A 17,301-nucleotide genomic window follows, 5' to 3' on the forward strand; every position below is an offset into this window, starting at 1 on the left:
TCCAGAACTTTTCAAGCACTTAGATTGATTTTTCCAGAACTTCAAAATTCACATTAACCCATTCACTCCCAATATCTTAACGTCTATTAATTCTCCTTGCTGTCTGAACATTTCTTATAACGTTGGTTTCAGAGAATTCAGTTTTTACTTTATGTTAACAGATTTCCAGAACTTTCCAGGATCAGTAGTCTTTTTCTAGGACTTGTCAGTTCTGGAAAGTGCCACAATAAAATTCCAGGTTTAATTTCCAGGACCCGTACAAACCTTGAGTTTAAATTATATATTGTCATGCAGGCCAAAAGACTATATATATAGAACATCATGAACTAGGTGATATTTGTCTTACTATATGGGAGGTATTGTGGCTTAATTGTTAGCTCACTGGACTTCAGATCCAACCGTATGGGTTTAATTTGGGCCCACGCTGGGATCAATGGATTCAGTGTATTTTTGACCAGGACACTCTCAAAGTGTGGGTACTGGCGCATTTAAAGATGATTTCCAGTCCGTACTGCGCAGACTCAGGGTTTGTTTTCATTTTTGTTTTGAATTCGTTGAAACGTTACACTTCGGTGATAGCGTACATGAAGTTTTTTAGTTCGCCATTACGGATCGTTTCGTTCAAGAATTCACGATGAGCTAAAACGTCCATTTGAAATACTGTCGAGCTTCTTTTACTCATTATTATTGTTTTGCAAGGATATCTGGCGTTAATAATGAAAAAAAAAGGTAAGTTTTGTCCCGGAATTTTTATTTTTGCTAGTAAACATTCTTCTGTTTGTGAGGCTCACAAACATTGCAGGCGGAGATTGCGCAGTACGGACTGGAAATCATCTTTAAGATCCAGCCTGACTAATAAATAACTAGGAATTAGGAATAAATAATTTATTCCACATATTATTATATAACAACTTCTCTCACTTCTGTGAAGTTTAGGATCTACATAGACCCAAAAGATCTACAAAATCTACTTGTACCCAAAAGATCTACGAATCTTTACATGTATGTACCAATTAACATACTGATTTGTTCACAACTTTGTCTAAAAGGTACATATAGCAAAAATCATTAAATACAGTTGAAATATGTAAACAAGCTAATACATTATTATTCAATATATTTCCAAAATCTACCTAATTAAGGACTTTAAATAATGTATTTTTAAAATACTTATTACAAGTTGCATTAACTGAAACGATTTCAGTTCTTTTCCCTTAATTAAAATATAAGGGAAACTATAACAATCTACATCTACATCTACATCTACATCACTTTTTTTACCCTCGGATTTGAAGAGTAGCTTATACAGCTAATATCTCCGAGCATTTCACAGTAAGCACAGTACAAGGGGCAAAGACCAGACCACAACACCGGGAACTCCATGCCCTACTCTTTACGATGAGTGTGTGGGTTCTTTTACGTCCCCTGCTGACCATGTAACACTGAAGATGCAGGAGACGGGGCCTACGGTTTATCGTCCTTATCCGAGAAGACTAGAATATCTAACCATTTGCAGATGTTATTGCAAAGGCAGCATATTCTCCTCAGTTATTTTAAGACCCTGAGTGTTGGTCCGGTCTGGGACTCGAACTCGAGACCTCCTTACATTTTATTTTAATTACCCCACATTAATCACATTCATTGTTATTTTGACACCCTGTTATCTTATGCCTATTTAATGTTTATAAAATTATTGTTTTTCACTATAATAGCAATAATTAGACTGTCTTCAAACACGGCAGTTCTGTATGTTGAATGTCACAATATCATGAGCACAAATTTCTACAAGGAGAGAAAAAGAGTATTCTAAATATATTAAATTTCTAGTATATTAATCAAGTGTCATTTTGTAGCAACTGCAGTGTAGATTTCTTTGAAAATGGAATTGTTGATCTTCATTGTCCAAATATGATAATTATCGTTGTCAGATAAGACAACGTTTGATCATGATGACATGGACATGGGCTTTACCAATATTCTCAATTATGCAGATGCAGATATTGTGTTGATGAATATGACTCACAATGAAAATAATGTAATGCCAACAATTGAAGTGGTTTATACCCTTGCACATCAACTTACCCTCTAGTTTGTCTAGTATGTGATTCTCTTCTTGTTGAAGTATCATGGACTGAACTGCTACCCAGTCACTGTCATCCAAAGGAGAAAGTGTAGCAGACCTCTGAACATAAATCAGATCAAGAAAAACATTACCCTCACTGGTAACTCACACAAGAGACCTTTGAGAAGCTAGGGGACAGATATGGCAGGGTGACAAGAGCACTCACCTCCCACCATTGGGCCCCAGGTTCAAATTCCACACCCCGAATCATATAATGGGTGGAGTTCGTCCTTGCTCTGATGGTTTTTCTCTGTGTTCTCCGACCCAGTTTTTCTCCCTCCACTAAGAGCCAACACTTCTAACTTGGGAATACACAACCCACATGCTTCTAGCTTAAAACACAACTGAGCATACAATCTGCTTGTTTTGTTTTTGATTTTAATTAAAAATAACAAGTGTCAGTCATTCTTCTTACCTTTCCAGGAGTTATTTTTAGTGCTTTTGCAAGATTTGTCCTTTTCACATTGTATTCAACCATTACATATCTAGCCAAAAAAAAAAAAAAAATTAAACCAAACAAAAATATAACATTAAAAATGAAACTTATTTAAAACATGCCTCAGAGCAAAAGGTACAAGGATTAGTTCTATCAAGTACTCTTAAAAGTCTGACGTTGAGTTACTTTAGAATGAATTTATTATTGATGGATAACAATTAATTACATAATAAACAAACAGAAATTATATATATAATTGAATAATAATAAAAAAGGAAAGTCATGATACAAACTTGTTTGCATTGATGATTCCTTCAATTCGTGATTTTATAGTCTTAATCACATCCTGCAGGTTGAAAAGTGTTGATAATTTGATGAATAGAAATGTTCTCTGACCATTCAAACTTCAAAGCAAACATCTCAACTGTCTGTTCAAACATTTGGTACCATAAGATTGCATTTTATTTTTCTTCAGTGAATTGCTTTCTTTATTCAATTTTAAGGTGGCTCGTACCAGTTTTTCTTATGTGGGAAGTCTGGTGACTAGCGCGCGCGTCACGCTTCATCCATGGATATCCACGAGTCACGCGTGAGACTTGAAAAGGAAAACAAACATGGCGGCCCAGTGCGAGGTTGCTTTTCCTCAATTGAAGAAAAAATTCCGCGTTCAACTGAAGTTGTTTCAACAAGAACATTTTAAGTAAACTTAATGTTCGTCAATCAAATTGTTTTCGGATCTCACTGCTCGAGTTACAAAAGCAAATTCGCATGTGCCTGATGTGCTACGATCGATCTTGTCGGAGATCGTGAGTCAATTCCACTTTTTTCGTTTCAGCTTATTTGAGTTCGCTGTCAAACACATGATTATTCAGACAAAGAAATACTTGAAAGTAAGACCTAAGAAGCTTAAGCACAACTGGCGCCAACTGAAACTGGCTAAATCCCATGAAATCCTGAGCCGAAAAGTTTCGCAGACAAAGCGAGGGGAAGTCCACGCGTGTTGCGCGCGTATGTGCCCGCAAAGATCAGCGGTAGTCAGAACTGAGCATGAGTAAATGCCAAACATATAAAATCGAAATTTTGAAGTGCGCGGAAACGCGCGTGGGAATTATCGAGTTCGCGAAGGCTTTAGCAAGAAAACTAACCCGATGACCCCTATTTTTTATTGCCCTAATATTTTCCTTTTATGTAAAGGAAACGTCAGAAAAAATCTAAAAAAATTCTACGAAAGGAATTTTTAACTACTTACAAATTGCCCTTTTTTGCATTTGCAAAAAATCCGCTTCGTAGAATTTTTTTAAAATCATTATTAATACAGTTTCTTTTTCAGATGCCAAAAGTTATCATGAGAAAAAAAATTGGGGTCATCGAGTTAGTTTTCAAGATATAAGCACCGGAAGCTGAAAAAGGGTCCTGAAAATCATTGGCTATCGTTGCCATGGTAACCACTGATGACGTAATTATTGGTATTTTGGAACAACAACACAATGGGTTTTTTAATCATACAAAAATTTTGTTACGATCTTTAATTGATTTTTTGGTCATTTTCTTCCAAAGGTCGCACAGTCAAAAACCTGAAAACTGGTACGAGCCACCTTAAGTTCATTTTTTGGATTATTGATGATTGATTTTTATTGGGCTATTCTGAGCCCCAGGTTCTCAGAATGGGCACAGGATAATAATGTGTTATTTTGCAAGGTTTTTGGCTTGAATCCCCTTACGCCACTGGAAATCCCTGTTAAGCCATATATACCCTCCTTTAAAAATTTTGCCTTTTGAGACCCCCCCCCCACACACACACACACCTTGAAATTTCCAATGACCTTTCATGGTGTGGGAATGAATATTTTCTGGAACTGCATGCACAATGTACAAGAATATCTATGAACTGTCAACATTAATAATAAAACATACTAACCTGGAAGTGAGTATTAGGGTTTGCAATGAGCACAGCCTGTAAACAAATGTGAGAAAAAGAGTTAACTATTTTAACTACCAATCTATACAGAGGCCCTGCCAGGGGGGGTCCCCGTGTCGCTTGTCTAAATTTTAAAATGTGCCGTGTCGCTGTTTTATCAAACTTTGCGTCGCTGTCGTTACTTGTTCTTGTCGGAATTTAAGTTTTTCCAAAAGGGTTGTCGTTTGCCGCAATTTCATTTTACGTGCTGTCGCTACTTTTTGGACCATGTCGCTTGTCGGAATTTACCCTGGCAGGGCCTCTATACAGGGCCATAAGCAGAGGGGTGTGATCCATGGGTGCATCTGCACCCACTCACTGGCCACAAAGGTCTGCCTAATCGGGATGTGAGAGTTAAAATGTCTCTCAGAATGCAGGAAATGAAGAATTAATCAACTTTATTTTTCAAAACTTCCCGGGGGAGAATACCCCTGGACTCCAGAAGATGCTCATGCCTCTGGCCCACCCCTTCAAGATCCTGCCTACGGCCCTGCTATAGCCTGCAGTTTCTTTACTACATGTATTTGTTATGACTTGAAGATACTAAGACATTTTTGCACCTCTGTCTCCAAAATTTCAGAAACTACTTCAAGGCCAGCTGCTCGCATAGTGTCTCCAGTTTCAACAAGATCAACTAGAAGATTAAAAAAGAAAGAAAGATTAAAAAGAGTTTTTTGTAAAAAAAAAGATAATTTCTTTATGTGCAGTTTAAAAAAAATATCTATACCCACCACATGGAAGGTCATTAGAAATCAAAAGCCAAAATTTTAAAGGAAAGTATGGTGCTCAACTGGAATTTCCAGTGTGGAGGGGGGATTCAAATTTATTTAAAAAACCTTCTGTGGGAGGGGTATGGATATTATCTGGAAAACACAAGACAAAGAGATGAATGAAGACACACTACTCACCAATGCCATCAGCAACTCCAAGGTTGCAAGCAACCTAAAATGCAATCAAATATTATTTTACTACCGGTACTAGTTATAAACAGTAGCTTGTACCTGCCTCAAATTCTTTCCACTTCTTTCTTAGCGATTTAACAAATACGAGGAATAAAGGATACAATAATATAGCCTAATATATAATTAAACTAACTCGAGCTCCACTTTTCACACAGTGGATGAACATTGAAGTTGTGTACGGTATATAGCTGCAGTTAAGTTTTGTTTTTACTTTACTTCCAAATTTGGGTATGAATCAGTTTACTCAGTCGCCTGCGTGCTTGCACACAATTCCAGCAAGTACGTTTTTAGATAATTTAAACCTGGTCATCTTTAAAGACCAATGGCAAACAAACACTTGAATTAAGCCACAATCAATAAAAATAATGAGCCCATGAGGTTCAGCAATATAGGAATACAAACAATTCACAATATAGGAAATCATGCTTACCTCGACTGATCCACTGACATAATTTATTTTCGTTGTGTTTTGAGGATCAAATTGCTGTGTTAAAAAATAAAATTAAATGTATATGTTGTTGTTTGAAATAAATTTTGGTATTAACAACTTAAAAGTAGTAAAATCTCTTTTAATCTTTTGTCAGCAACATTAAAAACTCAGATTTATATAATACCCGTAATTTATTTTACTTACAGCAAAGTACTTTCTTGCTACATTTGGAAATGATGTAACTATTCTCTTTCCTGTGGGGAGATTATAAATAAATTATAAATATAAATAAAACAATGAATGAATGAATAAATAAACCATAAAAAACATAAATTAATTTTTGGTCCTCCCTTGTTTGATTTTATCAAGTTTCAATTCTACTTTTCTTTTAACATGCAAAATGATGCAGTTTGCTTGGATTAGGGGCGTTTACGTTCTCCTTGTATAGCAATTTCATTACACCACTTTCAGTGTTATGTACATAGCGGCTTTCTATGGACATCCATCTTTTGATGTGCTAATTAAACAAAAAAACATGGATCGAAATCTGCCAATCACAGCCAACTAACATGACCTTCTGACCTTGTGTGCTCATTTGCATGAAAGGTGAATGCAGAAAGAAAGCTATGCATGTAACACTGAAAGGGCATATACTAAAACCCGAAACAACGAAACGAAACCACCGAAACGAAACCACCGAAACCACCGAAACGAGCGAAACGAAACCGCCGAAACAAACGAAACGGCCGAAACGAGCGAAACGAAACGAAATCACCGAAACAAGCAAAACTTCAAGATTTTCGCCACTTACCGTACTATACACCCCGTTTAGCCTACTATACACTCTGATTACACTACCAATCTTAGTTCAATGAAAAACCCATGAATATCTCGTGGAAACCCCATGAACCCATTTTCATGGTCATGAAAATGGAGATTGTCAATTTCATGGTGTTTCTGAGCCCATGAATTTTCCGTGAAATATGAAGTAGTATTTTTCATGACCCATGAAAAAAGATTTCATGGCCATGAAAAATGTTGAAAATTCCTAAGTCAGATTTCATGGGCATGAAAAATCCATGAAATCAAAATAAATGAAATTCACAACCCATGAAAAAACTTTCACGGCCATGAAAATTGGTAACAGACGGAAGTTGGTTTTCATGGCCATGAAATTTCAATGAAATGTAAACATATATATTTCATGACCCATGAAAAGCTCTAATATTCTGTAGATTTTGAATCGTATATTTTCTTGCACTGGGTCACATGTACACCTGTCATATGAAAGTTATTTATGGGGCATGCACACAAACATTAGTAATATTCCCATGAGTTATCCAAGAATCTTTGGACACAAAAATAATGGTAAGAAACAACATATTAAGAGGAAACTTGCGTATTTAATTTGCTACTTTTAGTGGTGAGCAAAATTTCACTATTGTGACCATATGTCAACTAGTACTGGAAACAAGTTTCAATTCACAAATTATCCAAAAAATCTGTTCTCTTAAAATGCTGATTGACCATCTGACCAACATGATGAGCTATATTCATATGAAATTTCTATGAAATCTGAAGTGACCTGTAGAACACACCAAATTAAAGACTGATTTTATGGGGCATGAAATTTCCATGAAATTTAAACTTACAATTTCATGACCCATGTAAAAGCATATATTCTTTTGGAGTTATGAATTTCATGGATCGTAAATTTCCATGAAAGTATTGCTTATAATTAAGACATGACACCATGAAATATTCTTAACGCCTTCATGAATTATGGGTCATCAATTAAGAAAACTACAACAGCTGAGCGGTATCTTGGCTTACATAAGTTTGAATCGATGAGCTTTGTTTGTATTCTATTGAAAATATACATATTTTTGCTGTTCTGAACAACCTGCATTTGTGTAAAATAATGCCAAATGACACCATTTAGCCTTGTGTACAACTAGTTTAATAAAATCACACAAGTTTCTTTAGTTTTGGAATCTATTAAGTGGCAAAACAGTCTTATCCTGTTTATGTTGACATTCTCTCTTATATTGCCCATAAGCACTGCCTTCGTCCTGAAATTAAAAAGATAAAGATAATTGATTTCGGAAGTTTGTTACCTTAGTGTTATGAATAAAATGCGGCTGTTACAGCTATAATTGATTCACCATTTGGATTTGCATTATTGCTCCTGTGCGAGTGTCTGATCTAGTACAAGAAACTCACCATCCTAGCCTTTGATGTTAATTTAACGCTTAAAATCGTTTCTAGCATCAATAGGTTTAACAAATTTTATAATTTAAGGCGCAAAGATTTCTGTTTACCTGCTGAAAAACTGCAGGGATTGGCCTGTAAAAGTTGTGTGGACTGCAGCACCGCATATTCTTGGTTGATCATTGTCTTGCCAACGAAAATCCAAACTTTTCAACCTTTCAGAATTTGAACCGATTGGAATAACCAAGGGCATCTTGATTTGTGGCTACATGTCCAGCTTTATAGTACAAGCGTATTATAAACTAAGTAAAACACTGTGTTTCTCTTCTGAAAATCGAGTACAGCAACACTCCGCCATGTTGAATCCATCCCATGATGCTTTGGGAATTATGTTAAAATGGTACTTTTGACCAGCGGATTGTCATTCCAAAAGTCGTTTTTTTCTGGCGGTAATGTTGAATCGATCTGTCTCTGGCAATTCTGTTTAGTTGTATTTATCATGAGATTCCCTTCAAAATTGCACGTAAAAGATCAAGTAAGGATCGTAAATGTTTCAGAGAATGGAAAGCAACTACGGGCAAGTAAGTATTAGTGTAGTTCAAGAAGAAGACCATCAAATCCTACCCAGCGATAGAGCACTTAATTACGTAACTGAAGTTGATCGTCGACTTAAGCTTACATTTGTAAAACAAACTTTTAGCTTATATCAGCACTGATTTTTTGATATATTTATTCAGCTGAAAAACTAAAAGAAAGCTACTGCTCCTTGAATGTTTTGAACACTTGTAACTTACGAAATTCGTATACACAATCACTGGTGATGCGCTTTTCTAAAGACTTACAAGTAAGATTATTACCGACCTTGTATGTTGCTTTGTATTTTATTACAGCTTTTGAACTTCCAATGAAAGCAGGATAGCTTGAAAAAAACAGAGTTACTCAATGAACGCTAAGTGTAAAGAATGTTATGTTATGTTAAAACAAGGTTATAATTTTTTTTTTATATATATGAATCAGCTGTAGAATATTTGTGAATTAAGTCTTACGTCTGTTTAGAGACCCTTTCTTTTCATGTTTGACACATTTGGTATGAGCTGAGCTTTTAATTGCAATGCAGTTGTATTTTGTGTTATTGTTATAGAAATAATACATTGTTGTTTAACATTAAACATTTCAATGAGAAAATGAATGTAACTTGTGAAACAATATCTGACTGACTTTAGAGAATTTTGGTATGTTTCTTTGTATAATTTTATTGTTTATGGACTATATATTGATGGCATATTCATGGGGTGCAGCAGTGATTATTCACCCCATGAAAGTAACGGAGGGCCGGATTTCATGGGCCATAATAATGCTGTGAAAAGGCCATGAAAGTAGTGGGAAAATTTTCATGGGCCATTAAAAACTCCCCGTTCAGGGGTTTTTCATGGGCCATGAATTTTGTATCCCATGAATTTTCACACCATGAAAATCTGGTAGTGAGTTTCATGGCTTTGCTTTCTAAACCATGAAAATCTCATGAAATTAATTAATGGCATTTTCATGGATTTTTAATGACTTTTCTTTTCAGACTAGAAATTTCATGGCCATTAAACGGGAGTTTTTAAGGTGATTTTCATGGCATTTTTAATGGTAATTTCATGGGTCCACTCCATGAAAAACCCCTGAATTTAAGCCATGAAAAAGCTGTTAAAAAGTCATGAAAAACCTGTGATTTTCCCATGAAAATATTCACAGGATTTTAATGGGTTTTGGTTTCCTAGTGTTAGCCTACTATAAACCCTGGTTAGCCTACTATACACTCCTGTTAGCCTACTACACACTCCGGTTAGCCTACGTTTCACTTAGGTTAGCCTACTATGCACTCCGGTTAGCCTGTTTACGGTTAGCTCTCAATAATTGTAATGGGTTTTGCTTGTTTCGGTGATTTCGTCTCGTTTCGCTCGTTTCGGCCGTTTCGGTTGTTTCGGCGGTTTCGTTTCGGTCGTTTCGGTGGTTTCGCTCGTTTCGGTCGTTTCGTTTCGGTGGTTTCGTTTCGTTGTTTCGGGTTTTAGTACATGCCCACTGAAAGCGGGTGTATTGTACCTGATTTTCACTTCTTTATACAGTACTATATTATAAAAAAATCCCTCCAATAAAAATGATAATAATATGGATATCCATACCAACAAGTTCCTCTGCACTTGTAATGTTTGATGTAACAGCTGCCTGTTGGTAAAAAAAAAAAAAGAATTGACTGAAATTACCAGCTCATTGAATATCTACAGTAAACTTAACTGACAACAATCAGGCAACAGTAAGCTGGGGATGTGAAAGTGATGAGGCAAAAGTTATTTGGTATCTGCAGAAAGAAGGTGATCTGTGGAGTTAAGGAAATTGACTTCAGACTGACAAGGTAAAGGTCACAACCACAAAGAAAGGGCGACCTTTGACTGCTGATCAGAGAGGATTCGTAAATTGTCCCATTACTAACCTGTACTGCAAGTTTACACTTGCCAAAACCAAGCTTTAAAAGTTCATGAACTGAAATAAAAAAATGCTGATCAATAACCAAAAGTCTTGTTTAAGTATTTACAAAGTGTTTACAGTGCTTTAAGCATTGACAGCTGACAAAAAGCGTTGGCTTCTTTTGCTTTACTTTGCTTACAGACGTCAGCTACTTTTTCCACAAAATTGAAGTAAAAGTACTGTTTCAAAAGGTTGATTACTCTGCTTAGTTGCCTACTTGTCTGAACTTTAATAATGTAAAACCCCTGCGTTTATTTTAGGCGAGTGCCTGTAATGTTGTAAAGAGGAGTTCATCCGTATAATAAAAATAATTTATTGTAAAATAAGGTAATGGCACCTTCTCCTCCACTTTCTGCTACAACATCTTGTCCAGTGATACCCAAGTCAATTCTGATGAAAAAGTTTGTGACAATCATAATAATTAGAAACTCTTATTTATAACTGCTGCTTTTGAAGTTGAGAAAAGAGAAATTGACCCTAATTTCTTCAACCCACAGATTTTAGTGAGCTTAACACTCGTGCACTCAGGCATGAAGCAGATGCGGTAGCCTAATAGTTGGCATGTACTAAAACCCGAAACAACGAAACGTAACCACCGAAACGAAACGACCGAAACGAGCGAAACAACCGAAACGGCCAAAACGAGACGAAATCACCGAAACAAGCAAAACCCATTACAATTATTGAGAGCTAACCGTAAACAGGCTAACCAGAGTGCATAGTAGGCTAACCGGAGTGGGTAGTAGGCTAACCAGAGTGTATAGTAGGCTAACCGGGGTTAATGGTAGGCTAATTGGAGTGTAAAGTAGGCTAAACGGGGTGTATAGTACGGTAAGTGACGGAATTCTTGAAGTTTTGCTTGTTTCGGTGATTTCGTTTCGTTTCGCTCGTTTCGGTCGTTTTGTTTCGGTGATTTCGTTTCGTTTCGCTCGTTTCGGCCGTTTCGTTTCGGTGGTTTCGTTTCGTTGTTTCGGGTTTTAGTATATGCCTAATAGTCAGTGCACTGCACTCCGGATTGAGTGGTCCAGGTTCTAGTCCTGGGTAGGACCGTCACTGTGTTGTGTTCTTGGGTAAGACAATGTACTCTCACATACATGTAGTGCCTCTCTTCATACAGGCATATAAATGGGTATTGGTGAAAAAAAAACCTTCTGGGTTTAACCCTGCAATAACTAGCATCTCATCCAGGTGAAAGTAGAAATACTCCAAGTCATTTTATGCAACTGAAACCAAGATATAAACTCCAGCGCAGTAGGCCAATTGCCAGAATGCCAACTTTACTTTATCTACTCGGGCTTCAACCTTTTTCAAGTGACGGCAAGAGATGGCATGAGTATTGCTACTACCACCCCCTCCCCCCAACCCCACCTCCCATTTTGTGAAGATCCCCCAAAAAATTCACCAAAACCCTTTTATACCTCTGAAAGGTGAGAAGCACTCTGGAGGTCTATAACTTTAGCCACTTGGCTGCCAGGTTTTCCACATGTACAAATCAGGCTTTTATTTAATTTGTTAACTGACCTTCCCTGACTAACATAAAGAGCAATGTCCGCAGCTGGGAGGAAGACAAGAGCCACTGGAAAAAACAAACAAACACAAAACAAAAACAGTCACTGTGGTAACAAAAATGAGCAATAAAATCTTGACAGCCTTGACTTGCTGGGCCTTGAGCTATTTTTGTACAAAATGTTATGTACATGTAGATTGATTTAATTTTAAACACAACAATTTTTTTAAGCTAAAAACCTACTGTTGAGGGAGGTACAGAGAGCCAAATCTAAGCGTGATTTCTTGCGATACTGAAAGAGAGAGAAGGAATGTTTCACTAAAATCATCAACTTTTTAACCCTTTAACCGGCAGATTTCTGTGACTTTCTAACGGTTTTTTCTGGGCTTATATATTCTGTAGAACTTCGTGATTGCATATAAGAAGTTCAAGTAAAAATGTGTGCTGTTTCGAAACACCGAGGGCTCAGATTTTTATTGTGACGTCAGTAGTCGGCAGTTGCTTCTTTCGTAGGCGAGCTGTTGGGCTTGGATTTGGCTCGTTTTGTGTTTATAAGTGATTTTTCGAGTCATTTTTCACTGCAGAAGCCCCCAGGCTGGCATCATTAAGCTAGAATGGTGGGTAGAGGCCAGCATCTGAAAGAAACCAGAGGTGAGAGATGATTTTGTCTTGATTGGAACGCCAAAAATATTCGAATCGAAAGATGGCGGTTCATGAGTAAAGTTGTCTCTCTGGCCGTTCTGTGGGTGGCTTCCGAGACCTGCCAAGGCAATTTGGACGAGTTCTGACTTCAAAAGAATGCAATCGGTGCAACATTTTGCCGGCAGGATTGGGTGGCTCGACACTTATAAAAAATATATGGAATAGAGGTAGGTAGCCTTTCATGCCGCCGCCATGACTGTTTTTCCCAGGCATCCCTATCGGTCACCAATGAGGAAATTACAGGTTTGCAAGCATAGCTCTAATTGAATAGTAATTGCCGAGTCTGCTGAATGATTGATGGGAAATTTCCTTGGTGAACGGAAAGGAATAGGGTTGACGTTTGCTGCAAATGTATATTTTTGAAGTCAGAATTATTTTTTCATTAAAAAAAATGGAGGCAAAGATGTGTGTTTTTTGTTGTTGTCCTGTTACGTAGAAAACGGGCATTTTCAGATTTGCTGCTGAACAAACAACCATATGCAACAGAAATCAAGAGTTGTAGTCAGTTAGTTGGCTTTTAAAGCTATGAAAATTATCACTTTGCCATAAAAAGCAGTCATTACTATCATGTGCCCAGATATGTAAAAGCTAGAGATTTTTCAATCACTGCTGGTGTTTATCGTACACATATGTACGATTGCCGGTTAAAGGGTTAAAATAGAATATATGAGGCAAAGAAACAGCTCGGGCATTGCCTCAAAATGGCTTCAAGTCTTGGATGCAACTTTCAAATCATGAACAGGATAATCATTCAACTAAAGCATATTAATGCTAATAGTGTCTTTGCATTATCAAAGTTAAATGTTGTTTTATTTTTTGTACTAGTAATCTTTACCCTTATAGCTACTGGAGTAAATTTGCGATGATCATGAAAGAAACATTTTCAAATTAGAACTTGCAAAAAAATTATACCACCATGATAATACAGTCAACTCTCGCCTTGCAGGCACCTCGCTATTACGGACACCCTGTTATTATGGACAGAAGTTGAAGTCCCGGCGAATAAGAATAACTGAAAATTACTCTCACTACAGTACAGACTTCCATTATTATATTACGGACACAAAATTGTGGTCCCAAAGGTGTCTGTTATAGAGTGGAACCCCGATATATAACGATCTTCGATATAATGATATTCCCGATATAACGATGATTATTATTCAACAGATGCGCGCGCTGCCCATATATGGTCAAAAAGTTAACGATATCTGTCATCCGTACATAACAGATATCCTGCGGTATACGTAGGTTGCGAACAATCGTCCGAAATTTTGTAAAGCGCTGCATAATTACCGTTTTTCTTTCTGCAAAATGTGTTTCGTTGACAATTTGTCGAATAATAAAACAATTATCCTGCTCAATCTTGCGGAATATCGTCTGATTTTAGCCAACTCGGCCTACGGCCTCGTCGGCTAAGTATCAGGCGATATTCCGCGCGATTTCGCAGGATAATTGTTAAATATTCTACATGTATGTCCCGGCAAAAGTTACAGTAAAATGTATGGGACGGAACCCCAATATAAGGATCTTTGATATAACGATATAATGATGAGAATTTAGAGGACCGAACATAAAATCTTTCCCGATATAACGATATTATCAGTACACAGTCACAAGACATAACAATAAACTATTATTATTATTATTATAGAATTTAATGCAGTAACATTAACATAATCGAGTAATCTCTAATGTTTCTGTAAACAGACTTGTACGATGAAATACGAAAATGATACTGTGTTCTAAGCCTCCTATCAACTTTATTCCCTTTATCCTCCTTTAATATGCAGTAAAAAGTACTTGTTAGGTTGACCCCGATATAACGATATTTTCGGTTCTTTTACGGCCATATCGTTATATCAGGAGTTTCGATATAACGATTCCTTGATATAGCGATATATTTTTACTGCTCCCTTGGCAAATCGTTAAATCAGGGTTCCACTGTATAGGGAGTTGACGGTACCTGTATTCCAGCTCTTTCCAGCATAGAAATACACTGATCATAAAGTCTTCCCTTCTTTGGAACAGCCATCAGCATACGTCTTTTTAGCTGCTCATCACTGATATGAAGTCTAAAGAAAGAACATAAAAATGCTAGTGATGACAATTAGCCTCACCTTTTCAATCATACTGTAAATGATCTAAAAAATGCCTGGGGCGTCTATTAAATTATAGGGGTCCTGGAGGGGGAGGGGGCATTAAATAAACATGAGGCGTGTATTAAAGAGAGGCATTTATTTCACTTTAACTGTAACAATGTAAACAAAGCAAATACTGGTACCGAAAGCAAAGCAACTACCATAATCTTTTTATTTCACGAGAGTGGTTTAACGAGCTACGGCTCCTAAGCTCTTCGTGGATAAATATATTATGTCTATGTCTATGTCTAATTTAGTTTGTTCACATAGTAAACAGACAACTCTCTTTCAACGGACACCACTATAAGATGGATACCTGATGTTGGTCCCATCCCTGGCATGGGAAGCAGGAGGTTCAGATCCCCCTGCCCCCCCTTCACCTCCCCCTCCCCCCAACAAACATAATTTTGTAACAAGACTCAGTGTTGTGTGACACTGGTCTGCCAAGACCCAGACAAGAGGAAGGTAGTGGGGGCAGGGGGGTGGTTGCCCAGGAAAATAGGTGAGAGAGGGGTAGGGAGTGCAAGAAGAAAGGGCTAAAAGCAGGAGGAGCTGGGGTGGGAGTGGGTGGGATTGGGGAAAATTTACCAACATTTTGCAACATCACGTAATAGCATGCAGTAAAATAGCACAAAAAGGCAGGAACAAAAGAGTAAATGGCATGCATGGGGAAAGGAGGATTAAATAAACAAAAATGTTTTCATAACTGGTTTCTGTTTATTTGTTTTATAATTTTCAGATATATTAGAATGTCTCTTGAAGTTTATCTTAGGAGGTATCATAACACTGTAGCAATGCGAAAGTTATGTACGAACTTCCTCTCTAGATCTAGTACCCACCTCTCCCCCTACTCCCCGGTACCCGCACAACTCTCTAATGGCGTGGTGCAACTCTGTTAATTTGCCGCGTTATACAAAGCAACAGAGAAAATTAAAACTCTCGACTTTGGTTTTCACCCCTGTTAACACCTTTGAGGTCTCTAAAGGCGCCCGCAGCCATTTCTCAGGACACGTGTTCATGTTTATATAATAAGTAGTGCCGTGGAAACACCGAAATTAGATAAAACTCACGCTAAAATAAACGAGCTAGGGCGACGTTAAAACACCTTACCTGTTACACCGTTCCTCAGTAGATGAGTCTGCTTGAATGCTTGCCATTTTAGGAATGAAAACTCGCTTTTTCACAAACTAGAAATTATAAAAACTCGCACCGAGTGTTCTCACCGAGACGACAGAGTTTTATTTGCGAGCGTGGAATCCCATGAGCACCCGCGGGGAGCACTAACCGGGGTGGGTACGGGCACGGAACGGGCACAGCCTCCAGGGTCACGCAACACCAGGGTCTGGAAGGGTATTTTCGGGATCCGGGATTTGATTAAATTACGGTGCGGGATTCGGGAAAACGCAAGATATCTTGACGGGATTTGGGATTCCGGTTGTCCACGCTCGCAGGAAGTGTTTAAACCAAAAATGCGCAAGACTTGTGTTAAATAAAATACGAGTCGATAAACTTGGAGGATGGCAATTACTATTTTAAATAAAATCTCTAGCCATATGCATAATAAAAAACCTTTATTCATCTGTACTCAAAAGTACTGTAATCAACATATTACCTTCCCACTAAATAATACAATAAACTTCAGGGGACCCTGAAGGGTTTGCTGAGAACTCTCAGAATTCCTGCCCAGGTATAATTTAAACTATAGCAATTCTTGTAAATAATTTATCAACAGAAAGGAGGAATAAATTATTGATTGACTGGTAAACTTTTGGCTACCCCCCCCCCCCCCACAAAAAAAAATTGTTGTTGAAATGTTTTTACCTTTCAGAATTTTCGAGATCCGCTCCTGTGCTTTCTCTTTCACTCACCCCTAGTATGACAACAAGAGTAATAGGGATTGAAGCCAGCCATCCTGGTCTTTGCCAATTTGCCTGGGTGGGTAAATCGATGGGCCTATCAAAATGTTTTATAAAAGATGCAGTGGCAGATCCAAGCCTTTGGGTAAGTGTTGGGTCCCGATCATCAAAACCCTGAAATAAGAGGGGGCCCACTTTTTGACAATTTTTGGTTTGGTTTCTAATAGGGCTCAATGCCCCCCTCTTAATAACATGTATCGTTAATTTTCTATAATAAGGTAGCTGTTTTCTGTTGTTTTATTAAGTTCTAAGAAAGGAGAGAGACCCTGGGAACAAGGTTGGCAGTCAATAGAATCTTACATGCAAAACAAACAAGACCCGGATTAAAGCATTTTTATTGACTGCCTAATGTTTTCTTCTACTTTTATGAAACAGACGGTTTTGCAATAATTGTATTGTTCCAAAAAAT

General features: G+C 37.4%; 1 protein-coding gene across 1 annotated transcript; it reads right to left on the minus strand.

Moving 5' to 3' along the window:
* Positions 1-925: 925 nt before the first annotated feature.
* LOC144637867 (uncharacterized) lies at positions 926-16,217 on the minus strand. The gene is made up of 16 exons (XM_078496956.1): positions 16,087-16,217; positions 14,802-14,910; positions 12,380-12,428; positions 12,151-12,205; positions 10,967-11,019; positions 10,595-10,644; positions 10,287-10,329; positions 6,112-6,161; positions 5,908-5,961; positions 5,424-5,457; positions 5,076-5,149; positions 4,477-4,512; positions 2,852-2,904; positions 2,538-2,607; positions 2,083-2,182; positions 926-1,782 (listed from the first exon to the last, which is right to left on the minus strand). Exons 1-16 carry the CDS (start codon positions 16,131-16,133, stop codon positions 1,730-1,732), a joined length of 930 nt encoding a protein of 309 aa, XP_078353082.1. The 5' UTR covers positions 16,134-16,217; the 3' UTR covers positions 926-1,729.
* Positions 16,218-17,301: the final 1,084 nt, after the last annotated feature.

This window comes from Oculina patagonica, chromosome 14, assembly GCF_052425735.1.
Source record: "Oculina patagonica isolate OP01 chromosome 14, crgOcupat, whole genome shotgun sequence".
In the NCBI taxonomy this organism is placed as follows: domain Eukaryota; kingdom Metazoa; phylum Cnidaria; class Anthozoa; order Scleractinia; family Oculinidae; genus Oculina; species Oculina patagonica.